Source organism: Oncorhynchus nerka, linkage group LG18, assembly GCF_034236695.1.
Source record: "Oncorhynchus nerka isolate Pitt River linkage group LG18, Oner_Uvic_2.0, whole genome shotgun sequence".
Taxonomy (NCBI): Eukaryota; Metazoa; Chordata; class Actinopteri; order Salmoniformes; family Salmonidae; genus Oncorhynchus; species Oncorhynchus nerka.
In genome coordinates, this window is record NC_088413.1 from 83734689 (window position 1) to 83752899 (window position 18211).

Below are 18211 nucleotides of genomic sequence, written 5' to 3' on the forward strand. Positions count from 1 at the left end.
CTAGGTAGGGTTAGTAGTTACTGGGACCAGGTAAGGACTAGGTAGGGTTAATAGTTAGTAGTTACTGGGACCAGGTAAGGACTAGGTAGGGTTATTAGTTAGTAGTTACTGGGACCAGGTAAGGACTAGGTATGGTTAGTAGTTAGTAGTTACTGGGACCAGGTAAGGTCTAGGTAGGGTTAGTAGTTACTGGGACCAGGTAAGGACTAGGTAGGGTTAGTAGTTAGTAGTTACTGGGACAAGGTAAGGACTAGGTAGGGTTAATAGTTAGTAGTTACTGGGACCAGGTATGGTTAGTAGTCAGTAGTTACTGGGACAAGGTAAGGACTAGGTAGGGTTAATAGTTAGTGGGACCAGGTAAGGACTAGGTAGGGTTATTAGTTAGTAGTCAGTAGGTAAGGACTAGGTAGGGTTAATAGTTAGTAGTTACTGGGACCAGTTAAGGACTAGGTAGGGTTAGTAGTTACTGGGACCAGGTAAGGACTAGGTATGGTTAATAGTTAGTAGTTACTGGGACCAGGTAAGGACTAGGTAGGGTTAGTAGTTACTGGGACCAGATAAGGACTAGGTAGGGTTAATAGTTAGTAGTTACTGGGACCAGGTAAGGACTAGGTAGGGTTAGTAGTTACTGGGACCAGATAAGGACTAGGTAGGGTTAGTAGTTAGTAGTTACTGGGACCAGGTAAGTACTAGGTAGGGTTAATAGTTAGTAGTTACTGGGACCAGGTAAGGACTAGGTAGGGTTAGTTAGTAGTTACTGGGACCAGGTAAGGACTAGGTAGGGTTAGTAGTTAGTAGTTACTGGGACCAGGTAAGGACTAGGTAGGGTTAGTAGTTAGTAGTTACTGGGACCAGGTAAGGGTTACTTAGGTAGGTTTGGTTAGTAGGTGGGACCAGGTAAGGACTAGGTAGGGTTAGTTAGTTTACTGGGACCAGGTAAGGACTAGGTAGGGTTAGTAGTTACTGGGACCAGGTTACTGGGACCAGGTAAGGACTAGGGTAGGACTAGGTAGGGTTAGTAGTTAGTAGTTACTGGGACCAGGTAAGGACTAGGGTTAGGTTAAAGACTAGGTAGGTTAGTAGTTAAAGGTGCTAGTAGGTAGTTACCAGGTAAGGACTAGGTAGGGTTAGTAGTTAGTAGTTACTGGGACCAGTAGTAGGGACTAGGTTTAGTAGTTAGTAGTTACTGGGACCAGGTAAGGACTAGGTTAGTAGTTAGTAGTTACTGGGGCCAGTTAGTAAGGACTAGGTAGGGTTATTAGTAGTTACTGGGACCAGGTAAGGACTAGGTAGGGACTAGGTATGGTTAGTAGTTAGTAGTTACTGGGACCAGGTAAGGACTAGGTAGTTACTGGGACCAGGTAAGGACTAGGTTAGTAGTTAGTAGTTAGGGTTAATAGTTAGTAGTTACTGGGACCAGGTAAGGACTAGGTAGGGTTAGTAGTTACTGGGACCAGGGTAAGGACTTACTGGGAGGTAGGGTTAGTAGTTACTGGGACCAGGTAAGGACTAGGTTAAGTTAGTAGTTACTGGGTAGGGTTAAGTTGTAGGGTTATTAGTTAGGTTAGGTAGGGTTAGTAGTTAGTGTTACTGGGACCAGGTAAGGACTAGGTAGGGTTAATAGTTAGTAGTTACTGGGACCAGGTAAGGACTAGGTTACTGGGACCAGTTAGTAGGGTTAGTAGTTACTGGGACCAGGTAAGGACTAGGTAGGGTTAGTAGTTACTTACTGGGACCAGGTAAGGACTAGGTAGGGTTAATAGTTAGTAGTTACTGGGACCAGGTAAGGACTAGGTAGGGTTAGTAGTTAGTAGTTACTGGGACCAGGTAAGGACTAGGTAGGGTTAGTAGTTAGTAGTTACTGGGACCAGGTAAGGACTAGGTAGGGTTAATAGTTAGTAGTTACTGGGAGTTACTGGGACCAGGTAAGGACTAGGTAGGGTTAGTAGTTACTGGGACCAGGTAAGGACTAGGTAGGGTTAGGTACTGGGACAAGGTAAGGACTAGGTAGGGTTAGTAGTTAGTAGTTACTGGGACCAGGTAAGGACTAGGTAGGGTTAATAGTTAGTAGTTACTGGGACCAGGTAAGGACTAGGTAGGGTTAATAGTTAGTAGTTACTGGGACCAGGTAAGGACTAGGTAGGGTTAGTAGTTAGTAGTTACTGGGACCAGGTAAGGACTAGGTAGGGTTAATAGTTAGTAGTTACTGGGACCAGGTAAGGACTAGGTAGGGTTAGTAGTTAGTAGTTACTGGGACCAGGTAAGGACTAGGTAGGGTTAGTTAGTAGTTACTGGGACCAGGTAAGGACTAGGTAGGGTTAGGTTAGTAGTTACTGGGACCAGGTAAGGACTAGGTAGGGTTAGTAGTTACTGGGACCAGGTAAGGACTAGGTAGGGTTAGTAGTTAGTAGTTACTGGGACCAGGTAAGGACTAGGTAGGGTTAGTAGTTAGTAGTTACTGGGACCAGGTAAGGACTAGGTAGGGTTAGTAGTTAGGGGACCAGGTAAGGACTAGTTAGTAGTTACTGGGACCAGGTAAGGACTAGGTAGGGTTAGTAGTTAGTAGTTACTGGGACCAGGTAAGGACTAGGGTTAATAGTTAGTAGTTACTGGGACCAGGTAAGGACTAGGTAGGGTTAGTAGTTAGTAGTTACTGGGACCAGGTAAGGACTAGGTAGGGTTAGTAGTTACTGGGACCAGGTAAGGACTAGGTAGGGTTAATAGTTAGTAGTTACTGGGACCAGGTAAGGACTAGGTAGGGTTAGTAGTTAGTAGTTACTGGGACCAGGTAAGGACTAGGTAGGGTTAGTAGTTAGTAGTTACTGGGACCAGGTAAGGACTAGGTAGGGTTAGTAGTTAGTAGTTACTGGGACCAGGTAAGGACTAGGTAGGGTTAGTAGTTACTGGGACCAGGTAAGGACTAGGTAGGGTTAATAGTTAGTAGTTACTGGGACCAGGTAAGGACTAGGTAGGGTTAGTAGTTACTGGGACCAGGTAAGGACTAGGTAGGGTTAATAGTTAGTAGTTACTGGGACCAGGTAAGGACTAGGTATGGTTAGTAGTTACTGGGACCAGATAAGGACTAGGTAGGGTTAATAGTTAGTAGTTACTGGGACCAGGTAAGGACTAGGTAGGGTTAGTAGTTAGTAGTTACTGGGACCAGGTAAGGACTAGGTAGGGTTAATAGTTAGTAGTTACTGGGACCAGGTAAGGACTAGGTAGGGTTAGTAGTTAGTAGTTACTGGGACCAGGTAAGGACTAGGTAGGGTTAGTAGTTAGGTAAGGACTAGGTAGGGTTAGTAGTTAGTAGTTACTGTGACCAGGAAAGGACTAGTTAGGATTAGTAGTTAGTAGTTATTGGGACCAGGTAAGGACTAGGTAGGGTTAGTAGTTAGTAGGTACTGGGACCAGGTAAGGACTAGGCAGGGTTGGTAGTTAGTAGTTACTGGGACCAGGTAAGGACTAGGTAGGGTTAGTAGTTAGTAGTTACTGGGAGCAGATAAGGACTAAGGACTGGTAGGGTTAGTAGTTAGTAGTTACTGGGACCAGGTAAGGACTAGGTAGGGTTAGTAGTTAGTAGTTACTGGGACCAGGTAAGGACTAGGTAGGGTTAGTAGTTAGTAGTTACTGGGACCAGGTAAGGAGGTAGGGTTAGTAGTTAGTAGTTACTGGGACCAGGTAAGGACTAGGTAGGGTTAATAGTTAGTAGTTACTGGGACCAGGTAAGGACTAGGTAGGGTTAGTAGTTACTGGGACCAGGTAAGGACTAGGTAGGGTTAATAGTTAGTAGTTACTGGGACCAGGTAAGGACTAGGTAGGGTTAGTAGTTAGTAGTTACTGGGACCAGGTAAGGACTAGGTAGGGTTAGTAGTTACTAGGACCAGGTAAGGACTAGGTAGGGTTAATAGTTAGTAGTTACTGGGACCAGGTAAGGACTAGGTAGGGTTAGTAGTTAGTAGTTACTGGGACCAGGTAAGGACTAGGTAGGGTTAGTTAGTAGTTACTGGGACCAGGTAAGGACTAGGTAGGGTTAATAGTTAGTAGTTACTGGGACCAGGTAAGGACTAGGTAGGGTTAGTAGTTAGTAGTTACTGGGACCAGGTAAGGACTAGGTAGGGTTAGTAGTTAGTAGTTACTGGGACCAGGTAAGGACTAGGTAGGGTTAGTAGTTACTGGGACCAGGTAAGGACTAGGTAGGGTTAGTAGTTAGTAGTTACTGGGACCAGGTAAGGACTAGGTAGGGTTAGTAGTTACTGGGACCAGGTAAGGACTAGGTAGGGTTAGTAGTTAGTAGTTACTGGGACCAGGTAAGGACTAGGTAGGGTTAGTAGTTAGTAGTTACTGGGACCAGGGACTAGGTAAGGACTAGTAGGGTTAGGGTTATAGTTAGTTTACTGGGACCAGGTAAGGACTAGGTAGGGTTAGTTAGTAGTTACTGGGACCAGGTAAGGACTAGGTAGGTTAATAGTTAGTAGTTACTGGGACCAGGTAAGGACTAGGTAGGGTTATTAGTTAGTTAGGGACCAGGTAAGGACTAGGTAGGGTTAATAGTTAGTAGTTACTGGGACCAGGTAAGGACTAGGTAGGGTTAGTAGTTACTGGGACCAGGTAAGGACTAGGTAGGGTTAGTAGTTAGTAGTTACTGGGACCAGGTAAGAACAATGTAGGGTTAATAGTTAGTAGTTACTGGGACCAGGTAAGGACAATGTAGGGTTAATAGTTAGTAGTTACTGGGACCAGGTAAGGACTAGGTAGGGTTAGTAGTTAGTAGTTACTGGGACCAGGTAAGGACTAGGTAGGGTTAGTAGTTACTGGGACCAGGTAAGGACTATGTAGGGTTAATAGTTAGTAGTTACTGGGACCAGGTAAGGACTAGGTAGGGTTAGTAGTTAGTAGTTACTGGGACCAGGTAAGGACTAGGTAGGGTTAGTAGTTAGTTGTTACTGGGACCAGGTAAGGACTAGGTGTTAGTAGTTACTGGGACCAGGTAAGGACTAGGTAGGGTTAATAGTTAGTAGTTACTGGGACCAGGTAAGGACTAGGTAGGGTTAGTAGTTACTGGGACCAGGTAAGGACTAGGTAGGTTTAGTAGTTAGTAGTTACTGGGACCAGGTAAGGACTAGGTTTGGTTAGTAGTTACTGGGACCAGGTAAGGACTAGGTAGGGTTAGTAGTTAGTAGTTACCAGGTAAGGACTAGGTAGGTTAATAGTTAGTAGTTACTGGGACCAGGTAAGGACTAGGTAGGGTTAATAGTTAGTAGTTACTGGGACCAGGTAAGGACTAGGTAGGGTTAGTAGTTAGTTAGTTTACTGGGACCAGGTAAGGACTAGGTAGGGTTAATAGTTAGTAGTTACTGGGACCAGGTAAGGACTAGGTAGGGTTAATAGTTAGTAGTTACTGGGACAGGTAAGGACTAGGTTAATAGTTACTGGGACCAGGTAAAGGACTAGGTAGGGTTAGTAGTGTAGTTACTGGGACCAGGTAAGGACTAGGTAGGGTTAATAGTTAGTAGTTACTGGGACCAGGTAAGGACTAGGTAGGGTTAGTAGTTACTGGGACCAGGTAAGGACTAGGTAGGGTTAATAGTTAGTAGTAGTTAGTAGTTACTGGGACCAGGTAAGACTAGGTAGGGTTAATAGTTAGTAGTTACTGGGACCAGGTAAGGACTAGGTAGGGTTAATAGTTAGTAGTTACTGGGACCAGGTAAGGACTAGGTAGGGTTAGGTAGTTAGTAGTTACTGGGACCAGGTAAGGACTAGGTAGGGTTAGTAGTTAGTAGTTACTGGGACCAGGTAAGGACTAGGTAGGGTTAGTAGTTAGTAGTTACTGGGACCAGGTAAGGACTAGGTAGGGTTAGTAGTTAGTAGTTACTGGGACCAGGTAAGGACTAGGTAGGGTTAGTAGTTAGTAGTTACTGGGACCAGGTAAGGACTAGGTAGGGTTAGTAGTTAGTAGTTACTGGGACCAGGGACTAAGGACTAGGTAGGGTTAGGTATAGTTAGTAGTTACTGGGACCAGGTAAGGACTAGGTATGGTTAGTAGTCAGTAGTTACTGGGACAAGGTAAGGACTAGGTAGGGTTAATAGTTAGTGGGACCAGGTAAGGACTAGGTAGGGTTATTAGTTAGTAGTCAGTAGGTAAGGACTAGGTAGGGTTAATAGTTAGTAGTTACTGGGACCAGTTAAGGACTAGGTAGGGTTAGTAGTTACTGGGACCAGGTAAGGACTAGGTAGGGTTAATAGTTAGTAGTTACTGGGACCAGGTAAGGACTAGGTAGGGTTATTAGTTAGTAGTCAGTAGGTAAGGACTAGGTAGGGTTAATAGTTAGTAGTTACTGGGACCAGGTAAGGACTAGGTAGGGTTAGTAGTTACTGGGACCAGGTAAGGACTAGGTAGGGTTAGTAGTTAGTAGTTACTGGGACCAGGTAAGGACAATGTAGGGTTAATAGTTAGTAGTTACTGGGACCAGGTAAGGACTAGGTAGGGTTAGTAGTTAGTAGTTACTGGGACCAGGTAAGGACTAGGTAGAGTTAGTAGTTAGTAGTTACTGGGACCAGGTAAGGACAATGTAGGGTTAATAGTTAGTAGTTACTGGGACCAAGTAAGGACTAGGTAGGGTTAGTAGTTAGTAGTTACTGGGACCAGGTAAGGACTAGGTAGGGTTAGTAGTTAGTTGTTACTGGGACTAGGTACTAGGACTAGGTATGGTTAGTAGTTAGTAGGTACTGGGACCAGGTAAGGACTAGGTAGGGTTAATAGTTAGTAGTTACTGGGACCAGGTAAGGACTAGGTAGGGTTAGTAGTTACTGGGACCAGGTAAGGACTAGGTAGGTTTAGTAGTTAGTAGTTACTGGGACCAGGTAAGGACTAGGTTTGGTTAGTAGTTACTGGGACCAGGTAAGGACTAGGTAGGGTTAGTAGTTACTGGGACCAGGTAAGGACTAGGTAAGGTTAATAGTTAGTAGTTACTGGAAACAGGTAAGGACTAGGTATGGTTAGTAGTTACTGGGACCAGATAAGGACTAGGTAGGGTTAATAGTTAGTAGTTACTGGGACCAGGTAAGGACTAGGTATGGTTAGTAGTTACTGGGACCAGATAAGGACTAGGTAGGGTTAATAGTTAGTAGATAGTGGGACAAGGTAAGGACTAGGTAGGGTTAATAGTTAGTGGGACCAGGTAAGGACTAGGTAGGGTTAGTAGTCAGTAGTTACTGGGACCAGGTAAGGACTAGGTAGGGTTATTAGTTAGTAGTCAGTAGGTAAGGACTAGGTAGGGTTAATAGTTAGTAGTTACTGGGACCAGGTAAGGACTAGGTAGGGTTAGTAGTTACTGGGACCAGGTAAGGACTAGGTAGGGTTAGTAGTTACTGGGACCAGGTAAGGACTAGGTAGGGTTATTGGTTAGTAGTTACTGAGACCAGATAAGGACTAGGTAGGGTTAATAGTTAGTAGTTACTGGGACCAGGTAAGGACTAGGTAGGGTTAGTAGTTGGTAGTTACTGGGACCAGGTAAGGACTAGGTAGGGTTAGTAGTTAGTAGTTACTGGGACCAGGTAAGGACAATGTAGGGTTAATAGTTAGTAGTTACTGGGACCAGGTAAGGACTAGGTAGGTAGTTAAGGACAATGTAGGGTTAGTTAGTAGTTACTGGGACCAGGTAAGGACTAGGTAGGGTTAGTAGTTAGTAGTTACTGGGACCAGGTAAGGACTAGGTAGGGTTAATAGTTAGTTTAGTAGTTACTGGGACCAGGTAAGGTCTTAGGTAGTTAGTAGTTACTGGGACCAGGTAAGGACTAGGTAGGGTTAGTAGTTAGTAGTTACTGGGACCAGGTAAGGACTAGGTAGGGTTAATAGTTAGTAGTTACTGGGACCAGGTAAGGACTCAGTAGTTACTGGGACAAGGTAGGACTACTAGGGACCAGTAGTTAGTGGGACCAGGTAAGGACTAGGTAGGGTTAGTAGTTAGTAGTTACTGGGACCAGGTAAGGACTAGGTAGGGTTAGTAGTTACTGGGACCAGGTAAGGACTAGGTAGGGTTAATAGTTAGTAGTTACTGGGACCAGGTAAGGACTAGGTAGGGTTAATAGTTAGTAGTTACTGGGACCAGGTAAGGACTAGGTATTAGTTAGTAGTTACTGGGACCAGGTAAGGACTAGGTACTAGGGACCTGGGAGGTAAGGACTAGGTAGGGTTAGTAGTTAGTAGTTACTGGGACCAGGTAAGGACTAGGTAGGGTTAGTAGTTACTGGGACCAGGTAAGGACTAGGTAGGGTTAGTAGTTAGTAGTTACCGGGACCAGGTAAGGACAATGTAGGGTTAATAGTTAGTCGTTACTGGGACCAGGTAAGGACTAGGTAGGGTTAGTAGTTAGTAGTTACTGGGACCAGGTAAGGACTAGGTAGGGTTAATAGTTAGTAGTTACTGGGACCAGGTAAGGACTAGGTAGGGTTAGTAGTTACTGGGACCAGGTAAGGACTAGGTAGGGTTAGTAGTTAGTAGTTACTGGGACCAGGTAAGGACTAGGTAGGGTTAATAGTTAGTAGTTACTGGGACCAGGTAAGGACTAGGTAGGGTTAGTAGTTAGTAGTTACTGGGACCAGGTAAGGACTAGGTAGGGTTAGTAGTTATAGTTACTGGGACCAGGTAAGGACTAGGTAGGGTTAGTAGTTAGTAGTTACTGGGACCAGGTAAGGACTAGGTAGGGTTAGTAGTTAGTAGTTACTGGGACCAGGTAAGGACTAGGTAGGGTTAATAGTTAGTAGTTACTGGGACCAGGTAAGGACTAGGTAGGGTTAGTAGTTAGTAGTTACTGGGACCAGGTAAGGACTAGGTAGGGTTAGTAGTTAGTAGTTACTGGGACCAGGTAAGGACTAGGTAGGGTTAGTAGTTAGTAGTTACTGGGACCAGGTAAGGACTAGGTAGGGTTAGTAGTTAGTAGTTACTGGGACCAGGTAAGGACTAGGTAGGGTTAGTAGTTAGTAGTTACTGGGACCAGATAAGGACTAGGTAGGGTTAGTAGTCAGTAGTCACTGGGACCAGGTAAGGACTAGGTAGGGTTAGTAGTTAGTGGTTACCAGGTAAGGACTAGGTAGGGTTAGTAGTTAGTAGTTACTGGGACCAGGTAAGGACTAGGTAGGGTTAATAGTTAGTAGTTACTGGGACCAGGTAAGGACTAGGTAGGGTTAGTAGTTACTGGGACCAGGTAAGGACTAGGTAGGGTTAGTAGTTAGTAGTTACTGGGACCAGGTAAGGACTAGGTAGGGTTAGGTTAGTAGTTACTGGGACCAGGTAAGGTTAGGTAGGGTTAGTAGTTACTGGGACCAGGTAAGGACTAGGTAGGGTTAATAGTTAGTAGTTACTGGGAACAGGTAAGGACTAGGTAGGTTAGTAGTTACTGGGACCAGGTAAGGACTAGGTAGGGTTAGTAGTTACTGGGACCAGGTAAGGACTAGGTAGGTTAGTAGTTACTGGGACCAGATAAGGACTAGGTAGGGTTAATAGTTAGTAGTTACTGGGACCAGGTAAGGACTAGGTAGGGTTAATAGTTAGTGGGACCAGGTAAGGACTAGGTAGGGTTAGTAGTTAGTAGTTACTGGGACCAGGTAAGGACTAGGTAGGGTTACTAGGTAGGGTTAGTAGTTAGTAGTTACTGGGACCAGGTAAGGACTAGGTAGGGTTAATAGTTAGTAGTTACTGGGACCAGGTAAGGACTAGGTAGGGTTAGTAGTTAGTAGTTACTGGGACCAGGTAAGGACTAGGTAGGGTTAGTAGTTACTGGGACCAGGTAAGGACTAGGTAGGGTTAGTAGTTAGTAGTTACTGGACCAGGTAAGGACTAGGTAGGGTTAATAGTTAGTAGTTACTGGGACCAGGTAAGGACTAGGTAGGGTTAGTAGTTAGTAGTTACTGGGACCAGGTAAGGACTGGGACCAGGTAGGACTAGGTATGGTTAGGGTTAATAGTTAGTAGTTACTGGGACCAGGTAAGGACTAGGTAGGGTTAGTAGTTAGTAGTTACTGGGACCAGGTAAGGACTAGGTAGGGTTAGTAGTTAGTAGTTACTGGGACCAGGTAAGGACTAGGTAGGGTTAATAGTTAGTAGTTACTGGGACCAGGTAAGGACTAGGTAGGGTTAGTAGTTACTAGTTACTGACCAGGTAAGGACTAGGTAGGGTTAATAGTTAGTAGTTACTGGGACCAGGTAAGGACTAGGTAGGGTTAATAGTTAGTAGTTACTGGGACCAGGTAAGGACTAGGTAGGGTTAGTAGTTAGTAGTTACTGGGACCAGGTAAGGACTAGGTAGGGTTAACCAGTTAGTGTAGTTACTGGACCAGGTAAGGACTAGGTAGGGTTAGTAGTCCCAAGTAGTTACTGGGACCAGGTAAGGACTAGGTAGGGTTATTAGTTACTAGTCAGTAGTTAGGTAGGACTAGGTAGGGGTTAATAGTTAGTAGTTACTGGGACCAGGTAAGGACTAGGTAGGGTTAATAGTTAGTAGTTACTGGGACCAGGTAAGGACTAGGTAGGGTTATTAGTTAGTAGTTACTGGGACCAGGTAAGGACTAGGTATGGTTAGTAGTTACTGAGACCAGATATGGACTAGGTAGGGTTAATAGTTAGTAGTTACTGGGACCAGGTAAGGACTAGGTAGGGTTAGTAGTTACTGGGACCAGGTAAGGACTAGGTAGGGTTAGTAGTTAGTAGTTACTGGGACCAGGTAAGAACAATGTAGGGTGAATAGTTAGTAGTTACTGGGACCAGGTAAGGACTAGGTAGGGTTAGTAGTTAGTAGTTACTGGGACCAGGTAAGGACAATGTAGGGTTAATAGTTAGTAGTTACTGGGACCAGGTAAGGACTAGGTAGGGTTAGTAGTTACTGGGACCAGGTAAGGACTAGGTAAAGTTAGTAGTTAGTAGTTACTGGGACCAGGTAAGGACAATGTAGGGTTAATAGTTAGTAGTTACTGGGACCAGGTAAGGACTAGGTAGGGTTAGTAGTTAGTAGTTACTGGGACCAGGTAAGGACTAGGTAGGGTTAGTAGTTAGTAGTTACTGGGACCAGGTAAGGACTAGGTAGGGTTAGTAGTTAGTAGTTACTGGGACCAGGTAAGGACTAGGTAGGGTTAGTAGTTAGTAGTTACTGGGACCAGGTAAGGACAATGTAGGGTTAATAGTTAGTAGTTACTGGGACCAGGTAAGGACTAGGTAGGGTTAGTAGTTAGTAGTTACTGGGACCAGGTAAGGACAATGTAGGGTTAATAGTTAGTAGTTACTGGGACCAGGTAAGGACTAGGTAGGGTTAGTAGTTAGTAGTTACTGGGACCAGTTAAGGACTAGGTAGAGTTAGTAGTTAGTAGTTACTGGGACCAGGTAAGGACAATGTAGGGTTAATAGTTAGTAGTTACTGGGACCAAGTAAGGACTAGGTAGGCTTAGTAGTTAGTAGTTACTGGGACCAGGTAAGGACTAGGTAGGGTTAGTAGTTAGTTGTTACTGGGACTAGGTATGGTTAGTAGTTAGTAGGTACTGGGACCAGGTAAGGACTAGGTAGTGTTAATAGTTAGTAGTTACTGGGACCAGGTAAGGACTAGGTAGGGTTAGTAGTTACTGGGACCAGGTAAGGACTAGGTAGGTTTAGTAGTTAGTAGTTACTGGGACCAGGTAAGGACTAGGTTTGGTTAGTAGTTACTGGGACCAGGTAAGGACTAGGTAGGGTTAGTAGTTACTGGGACCAGGTAAGGACTAGGTAAGGTTAATAGTTAGTAGTTACTGGAAACAGGTAAGGACTAGGTATGGTTAGTAGTTACTGGGACCAGATAAGGACTAGGTAGGGTTAATAGTTAGTAGTTACTGGGACCAGGTAAGGACTAGGTATGGTTAGTAGTTACTGGGACCAGATAAGGACTAGGTAGGGTTAATAGTTAGTCGATAGTGGGACAAGGTAAGGACGAGGTAGGGTTAATAGTTAGTGGGACCAGGTAAGGACTAGGTAGGGTTAGTAGTCAGTAGTTACTGGGACCAGGTAAGGACTAGGTAGGGTTATTAGTTAGTAGTCAGTAGGTAAGGACTAGGTAGGGTTAATAGTTAGTAGTTACTGGGACCAGTTAAGGACTAGGTAGGGTTAGTAGTTAATGGGACCAGGTAAGGACTAGGTAGGGTTAGTAGTTACTGGGACCAGGTAAGGACTAGGTAGGGTTATTGGTTAGTAGTTACTGAGACCAGATAAGGACTAGGTAGGGTTAATAGTTAGTAGTTACTGGGACCAGGTAAGGACTAGGTAGGGTTAGTAGTTGGTAGTTACTGGGACCAGGTAAGGACTAGGTAGGGTTAGTAGTTAGTAGTTACTGGGACCAGGTAAGGACAATGTAGGGTTAATAGTTAGTAGTTACTGGGACCAGGTAAGGACTAGGTAGGGTTAGTAGTTAGTAGTTACTGGGACCAGGTAAGGACTAGGTAGGGTTAGTAGTTAGTAGTTACTGGGACCAGGTAAGGACAATGTAGGGTTAATAGTTAGTAGTTACTGGGACCAGGTAAGGTCTAGGTAGGGTTAGTAGTTACTGGGACCAGGTAAGGACTAGGTAGGGTTAGTAGTTAGTAGTTACATGGGACCAGGTAAGGACTAGGTAGGGTTAATAGTTAGTAGTTACTGGGACCAGGTATGGTTAGTAGTCAGTAGTTACTGGGACAAGGTAAGGACTAGGTAGGGTTAATAGTTAGTGGGACCAGGTAAGGACTAGGTAGGGTTAGTAGTCAGTAGTTACTGGGACCAGGTAAGGACTAGGTATGGTTATTAGTTAATAGTCAGTAGTTAAGGACTAGGTAGGGTTAATAGTTAGTAGTTACTGGGACCAGGTAAGGACTAGGTAGGGTTAATAGTTAGTAGTTACTGGGACCAGGTAAGGACTAGGTAGGGTTATTAGTTAGTAGTTACTGCGACCAGGTAAGGACTAGGTATGGTTAGCAGTTACTGAGACCAGATATGGACTAGGTAGGGTTAATAGTTAGTAGTTACTGGGACCAGGTAAGGACTAGGTAGGGTTAGTAGTTACTGGGACCAGGTAAGGACTAGGTAGGGTTAGTAGTTAGTAGTTACTGGGACCAGGTAAGAACAATGTAGGGTGAATAGTTAGTAGTTACTGGGACCAGGTAAGGACTAGGTAGGGTTAGTAGTTAGTAGTTACTGGGACCAGGTAAGGACAATGTAGGGTTAATAGTTAGTAGTTACTGGGACCAGGTAAGGACTAGGTAGGGTTAGTAGTTACTGGGACCAGGTAAGGACTAGGTAAAGTTAGTAGTTAGTAGTTACTGGGACCAGGTAAGGACAATGTAGGGTTAATAGTTAGTAGTTACTGGGACCAAGTAAGGACTAGGTAGGGTTAGTAGTTAGTAGTTACTGGGACCAGGTAAGGACTAGGTAGGGTTAGTAGTCAGTAGTTACTGGGACCAGGTAAGGACTAGGTAGAGTTAGTAGTTAGTAGTTACTGGGACCAGGTAAGGACTAGGTAGGGTTAGTATTGGGTAACTCAGATGGTCACTGTCCTCTGTTTCCTGAAGCACTCATTGTCATACCAAAGATATTTACTTTGAGATAAAAAATATATATATATAATAATCCTGTTTCACAGTTAAGAGGGTTGTTAGCATTTAGGTCATGAAAACAAAAGCACTTCCCTGTCAGATGTTTATCTCTACATGTTCATTGACTGGTTCTTGCTGTAGCCTGATGTCCAGAACCTGTTTTGTGCTAACATTCCACTCCTTGTACTCACTCTATCATGACGAGGAGTGGAATGCTAGCTAAACAGACTGGTAACCCAGGCTAAGGTTGCTCTGCTACTCCCCTCTTCTCTGTTTGTTGTCCCTGGTGGGTTCCCTGTCTGCCTGCCTGCCTGCCCTGAAAGAGACTCTTTGATTGAGTCTGGCACATGACTGCTCAGTCCCTGTCTGGTATAATGGGCCTCTGTGCTGTGTGCTTAGAGGCAGGAGGAGACAGGGAACTGTTCCACTGCTATAGGGTGTTGCCCCTAGACGCTGATCTCAAGTTAGATTTGTATTTTCCCCCACTGGTTAAATGTAGGATTGGGGAGTGTAAGCTGATCCTAGATCTGTACTTAGGGAAACTTCACCCTGGAGCCTGTTCCACTAGGGGAGGGCATCTTATATTCAGAGGGGTGGGTGTTCTCTTAAACATGGTGCTACTGTCTGTCAAACATAGAGGGAGTTCCTGTAGAGCAGTGGTTCCCAGCTCCAGTACCCCCGACGTTCCAACTCCACATCTCCTGGACACCCAACTGCCCAACTCCAGTCCTCCTGGACCCCCGACAGGCCAACTCCAGTCCTCCTGGACCCCCGACAGGCCAACTCCAGTCCTCCTGGACCCCCGACCGGCCAACTCCAGTCCCTCTGGACCCCAATCAGCACACGTTGTTGTTGACCCGAACAAACGCACCTGGTTCAACTAATCATCAAGCGCTCAATGAGTTGAATCAGGTATGTTGTCCAGGTCTACAGGAGTTAGACTAGTGTCCTGTCCAGGGGGTGTACTGGACATCAAGCTGTCTCACTACAGAAACAGGAGATAGACTAGTGTCCTGTCCAGGGGGTGTCCTGGACATCAAGCTGTCTCACTACAGAAACAGGAGATAGACTAGTGTCTTGTCCAGGGGGTGTACTGGACATCAAGCTGTCTCACTACAGAAACAGGAGATAGACTAGTGTCCTGTCCAGAGGTTATAACAGTGTCCTGTGGGTTCTGACCTGGCTACTTAATATTACAGCATGGCTCAGTTATAAGAGGTTATAACAGTGTCCTGTGTGCCCCCGTGCAGTCTGGGTGGAGGAACGCTCCTGGAGCTGTCTGCTGACTGGCTGCTGGAGATGGCAGGGGAAGAGCACGGGGTGGACAAGCTAGTATGGGACATCTACGGAGAGGACTACGAACATGTTGCCAGGTTGCAAACGAGGTTTCGAACCTCAAAGACCTTTCCTGGTTAAACCAAAACATTCTAATTCCATGAGGGTTTACAAACATCAATGTTTCCTCTCTCACTAAAGACTTGAATGAATCAGACTTTAACCACAGCAAGTAGCATCCTGTCCTTCCATCCTATACATACGTAGCTTCTACTTCTTATCTAAGAACTCATACCAGTTAAACACATCTGCATGTGTGTCTTCTAGTTTTGGGAACATGATGTATTTCTGTCTTCTAGTTTTGGGAACATGATGTACAGTACCAGTCAAAAGTTTGGACACACCTACTCATTCAAGAGTTTTTATTTATTTTTTCTTTAATTTCTACATTGTAGAATAATAGTGAAGATATCAAAACTATTAAATAAAACATATGGAATCATGTAGTAACCAAAAAAGTGTTAAACAAATCAAAATATATTTGAGATTCTTCAAAGTAGCCACCGTTTGCCTTGATGACAGCTTTGCACACACTTGGCATTGGCGTTTGGCTGTCCAGGGTGGCGTTTGGCTGTCCAGGGTGGTGATTCGCTGTCCAGGGTGGTGATTGGCTGTCCAGGGTGGTGATTGGCTGTCCAGGGTGGTGATTGGATGTCCAGTGTGGTGCCTGGCTGTCCAGTGTGGTGCCTGACTGTCCAGGGTGGTGATTGGCTGTCCAGGGTGGTGCTTGGCTCTCCAGGGTGGCGATTAGCTGTCCAGGGTGGCGATTGGCTGTCCAGGGTGGCGATTGGCTGTCCAGGGTGGTGTTTGGCTGTCCAGGGTGGTGATTGGCTGTCCAGGGTGGTGCCTGGCTGTCCAGGGTGGTGCCTGGCTGTCCAGGGTGGTGTTTGTCTGTCCAGAGTGGTGTTTGGCTGTTCAGGGTGGTGCCTGGCTGTCCAGGGTGGTGCCTGGCTGTCCAGGGTGGTGGTTGGCTGTCCAGAGTGGTGTTTGGCTGTTCAGGGTGGTGCCTGGCTGTCCAGGGTGGTGCCTGGCTGTCCAGGGTGGTGCCTGGCTGTCCAGAATGGTGTTTGGCTGTCCAGGGTGGTGGTTGGCTGTCCAGAGTGGTGTTTGGCTGTCCAGGGTGGTGCCTGGCTGTCCAGGGTGGTGCCTGGCTGTCCAGGGTGGTGTTTGTCTGTCCAGGGTGGTGATTGGCTGTCCAGGGTGGTGCCTGGCTGTCCAGGGTGGTGCCTGGCTGTCCAGGGTGGGAATTGGCTGTTCAGGGTGGTGTTTGGCTGTCCAGGGTGGTGCCTGGCTTTCCATGGTGGTGATTGGCTGTCCAGGGTGGTGCCTGGCTGTCCAGGGTGGTGATTGGCTGTCCAGGGTGGTGTTTGGCTGTCCAGGGTGGTGATTGGCTGTCCAGAGAGTGGTGTTTGGCTGTTCAGGGTGGTGCCTGGCTGTCCAGAGTGGTGTTTGGCTGTTCAGGGTGGTGCCTGGCTGTCCAGGGTGGTGGCTGGCTGTCCAGGGTGGTGCCTGGCTGTCCAGAGTGGTGTTTGGCTTTCCAGGGTGGTGGTTGGCTGTCCAGAGTGGTGTTTGGCTGTTCAGGGTGGTGCCTGGCTGTCCAGGGTGGTGCCTGGCTGTCCAGGGTGGTGCCTGGCTGTCCAGAGTGGTGTTTGGCTGTCCAGGGTGGGTGTTGGCTGTCCAGGGTGGTGTTTGTCTGTCCAGGGTGGTGATTGGCTGTCCAGGGTGGTGCCTGGCTGTCCAGGGTGGTGCCTGTCTGTCCAGGGAGGTTATTGGCTGTCCAGGGTGGTGTTCGGCTGTCCAGGGTGGTGCCTGGCTGTCCAGGGTGGTGATTGGCTGTCCAGGGTGGTGCCTGGCTGTCCAGGGTGGTGATTGGCTGTCCAGAGTGGTGCCTGGCTGTCCAGGGTGGTGATTGGCTGTCCAGGGTGGTGCCTGGCTGTCCAGGGTGGTGCCTGGCTGTCCAGTTAGTATGTAGCTAAAGGTCTACTTCCAAGAAAACAACATCTTAAATGGAATGCAATCAGGTTTTATGTCTGGCCACAGCACTGTTTCAGCAACATGGAAGGTTTTAAATGACATCCACTGTGCTCTTGATAAGAAGTTACATTGTGTGTCTGTTTTTTTTTATTTGTCGAAGGCTTTTGACACCGTGGACCATACTGTGCTAGTGCAAAGGTTAAAATGTAGTGGAATTACTGGTCATGCTCTAGATTGGTTTATAAATTACCTATCAAATCGTACACAATGTGTAATGGCAGATGATTGTAAATCTGAGTCCATAGAAGTGTGCTAAGGTGTTCCACAAGGTTCTATTTTGGGCCCACTGTTGTTTATATTGTACATCAACAACATTGGGGATCTTATTGAAACAGCGGGTGTTCATTTTTATGCAGATGATACTGTTCTTTATTCAAGTGGTAGTAGTTTATCTTTGGCTTTTGAAAATGCCCAAAGAGCATTTAACATCATACAACAGAATCTGTATGATTTAAAGCTGATTCTAAATGTGGGTTAAACAAAATGTATGATATTTTCAAATGCCAGGCATGTAACTAATCATGGCATTGCTACATTGACTGGATATACTATAGAGCAAGTTAAAGTGTACAAATAGTTGGGTGTGTGGGTTGATGATAAGCTGAGCTTCATTGTGCATGTAGAGAACTTGATAAGGAAGCTCAAGCTGAAAATAGGTTTTAATTACCGGCATAAGGCTTGTTTTTCTCTGGAGACCAGGAAGGAGCTGGTACGATATACATTACTGGCGGTTTTAGATTTTAGTGATGTGATATATATGCAGGCCTCAGCCACTACCCTGTTCTATCTCTGTTCTTTTTTTAATCAGATCAGTAAATAATTATCATTTGCGGTCCCATTCTGATTTGCTTCTAACAGTACCAAAAATTAGAACAGGACATGGTAGAAATAGTTTTAGTTACTCAGCTCCGTGGTCCTGAAATTCTCTCCTGAACATTGTAAAATTTGATGATCTAGTTTCGTTGGTGGAGTTTAAACACCTTATCGATGTATATATCACAGAAGAGTGTAATTGTTTTTAGGCCAGCTGTTTTTAGTCAAGACGTTTGTGTTTTTAACGTAATATGTAATTGTTGTACTGTATGTGTGTTTATAGTTTTATTTAATGTTGTGTTAGTGTATGTAAGTTGTTTTGTATGAAACGTTGTTCCCCCTGCTGCTATTGGACCAGGTCTCTCTTGGAAAAGAGATGTTATCTCAGTGAGGAAAACCTGTATAAATAAAGGTTAAATAAAAAAGGGTGGTGTTTGGCTGTCCAGGGTGGT

At 45.5% G+C, this 18211-nt stretch overlaps 1 protein-coding gene across 1 annotated transcript; it reads right to left on the reverse strand.

Annotated features, from left to right (window-relative positions):
* Positions 1-15827: 15827 nt before the first annotated feature.
* Positions 15828-17619, reverse strand: LOC135561657 (foot protein 1 variant 2-like). The gene is made up of 2 exons (XM_065003390.1): positions 17614-17619; positions 15828-16892 (listed from the first exon to the last, which is right to left on the reverse strand). The coding sequence occupies exons 1-2, from the start codon at positions 17617-17619 to the stop codon at positions 15828-15830; spliced, it is 1071 nt and encodes a 356-aa protein (XP_064859462.1).
* Between the last annotated feature and the right edge of the window lie 592 nt (positions 17620-18211).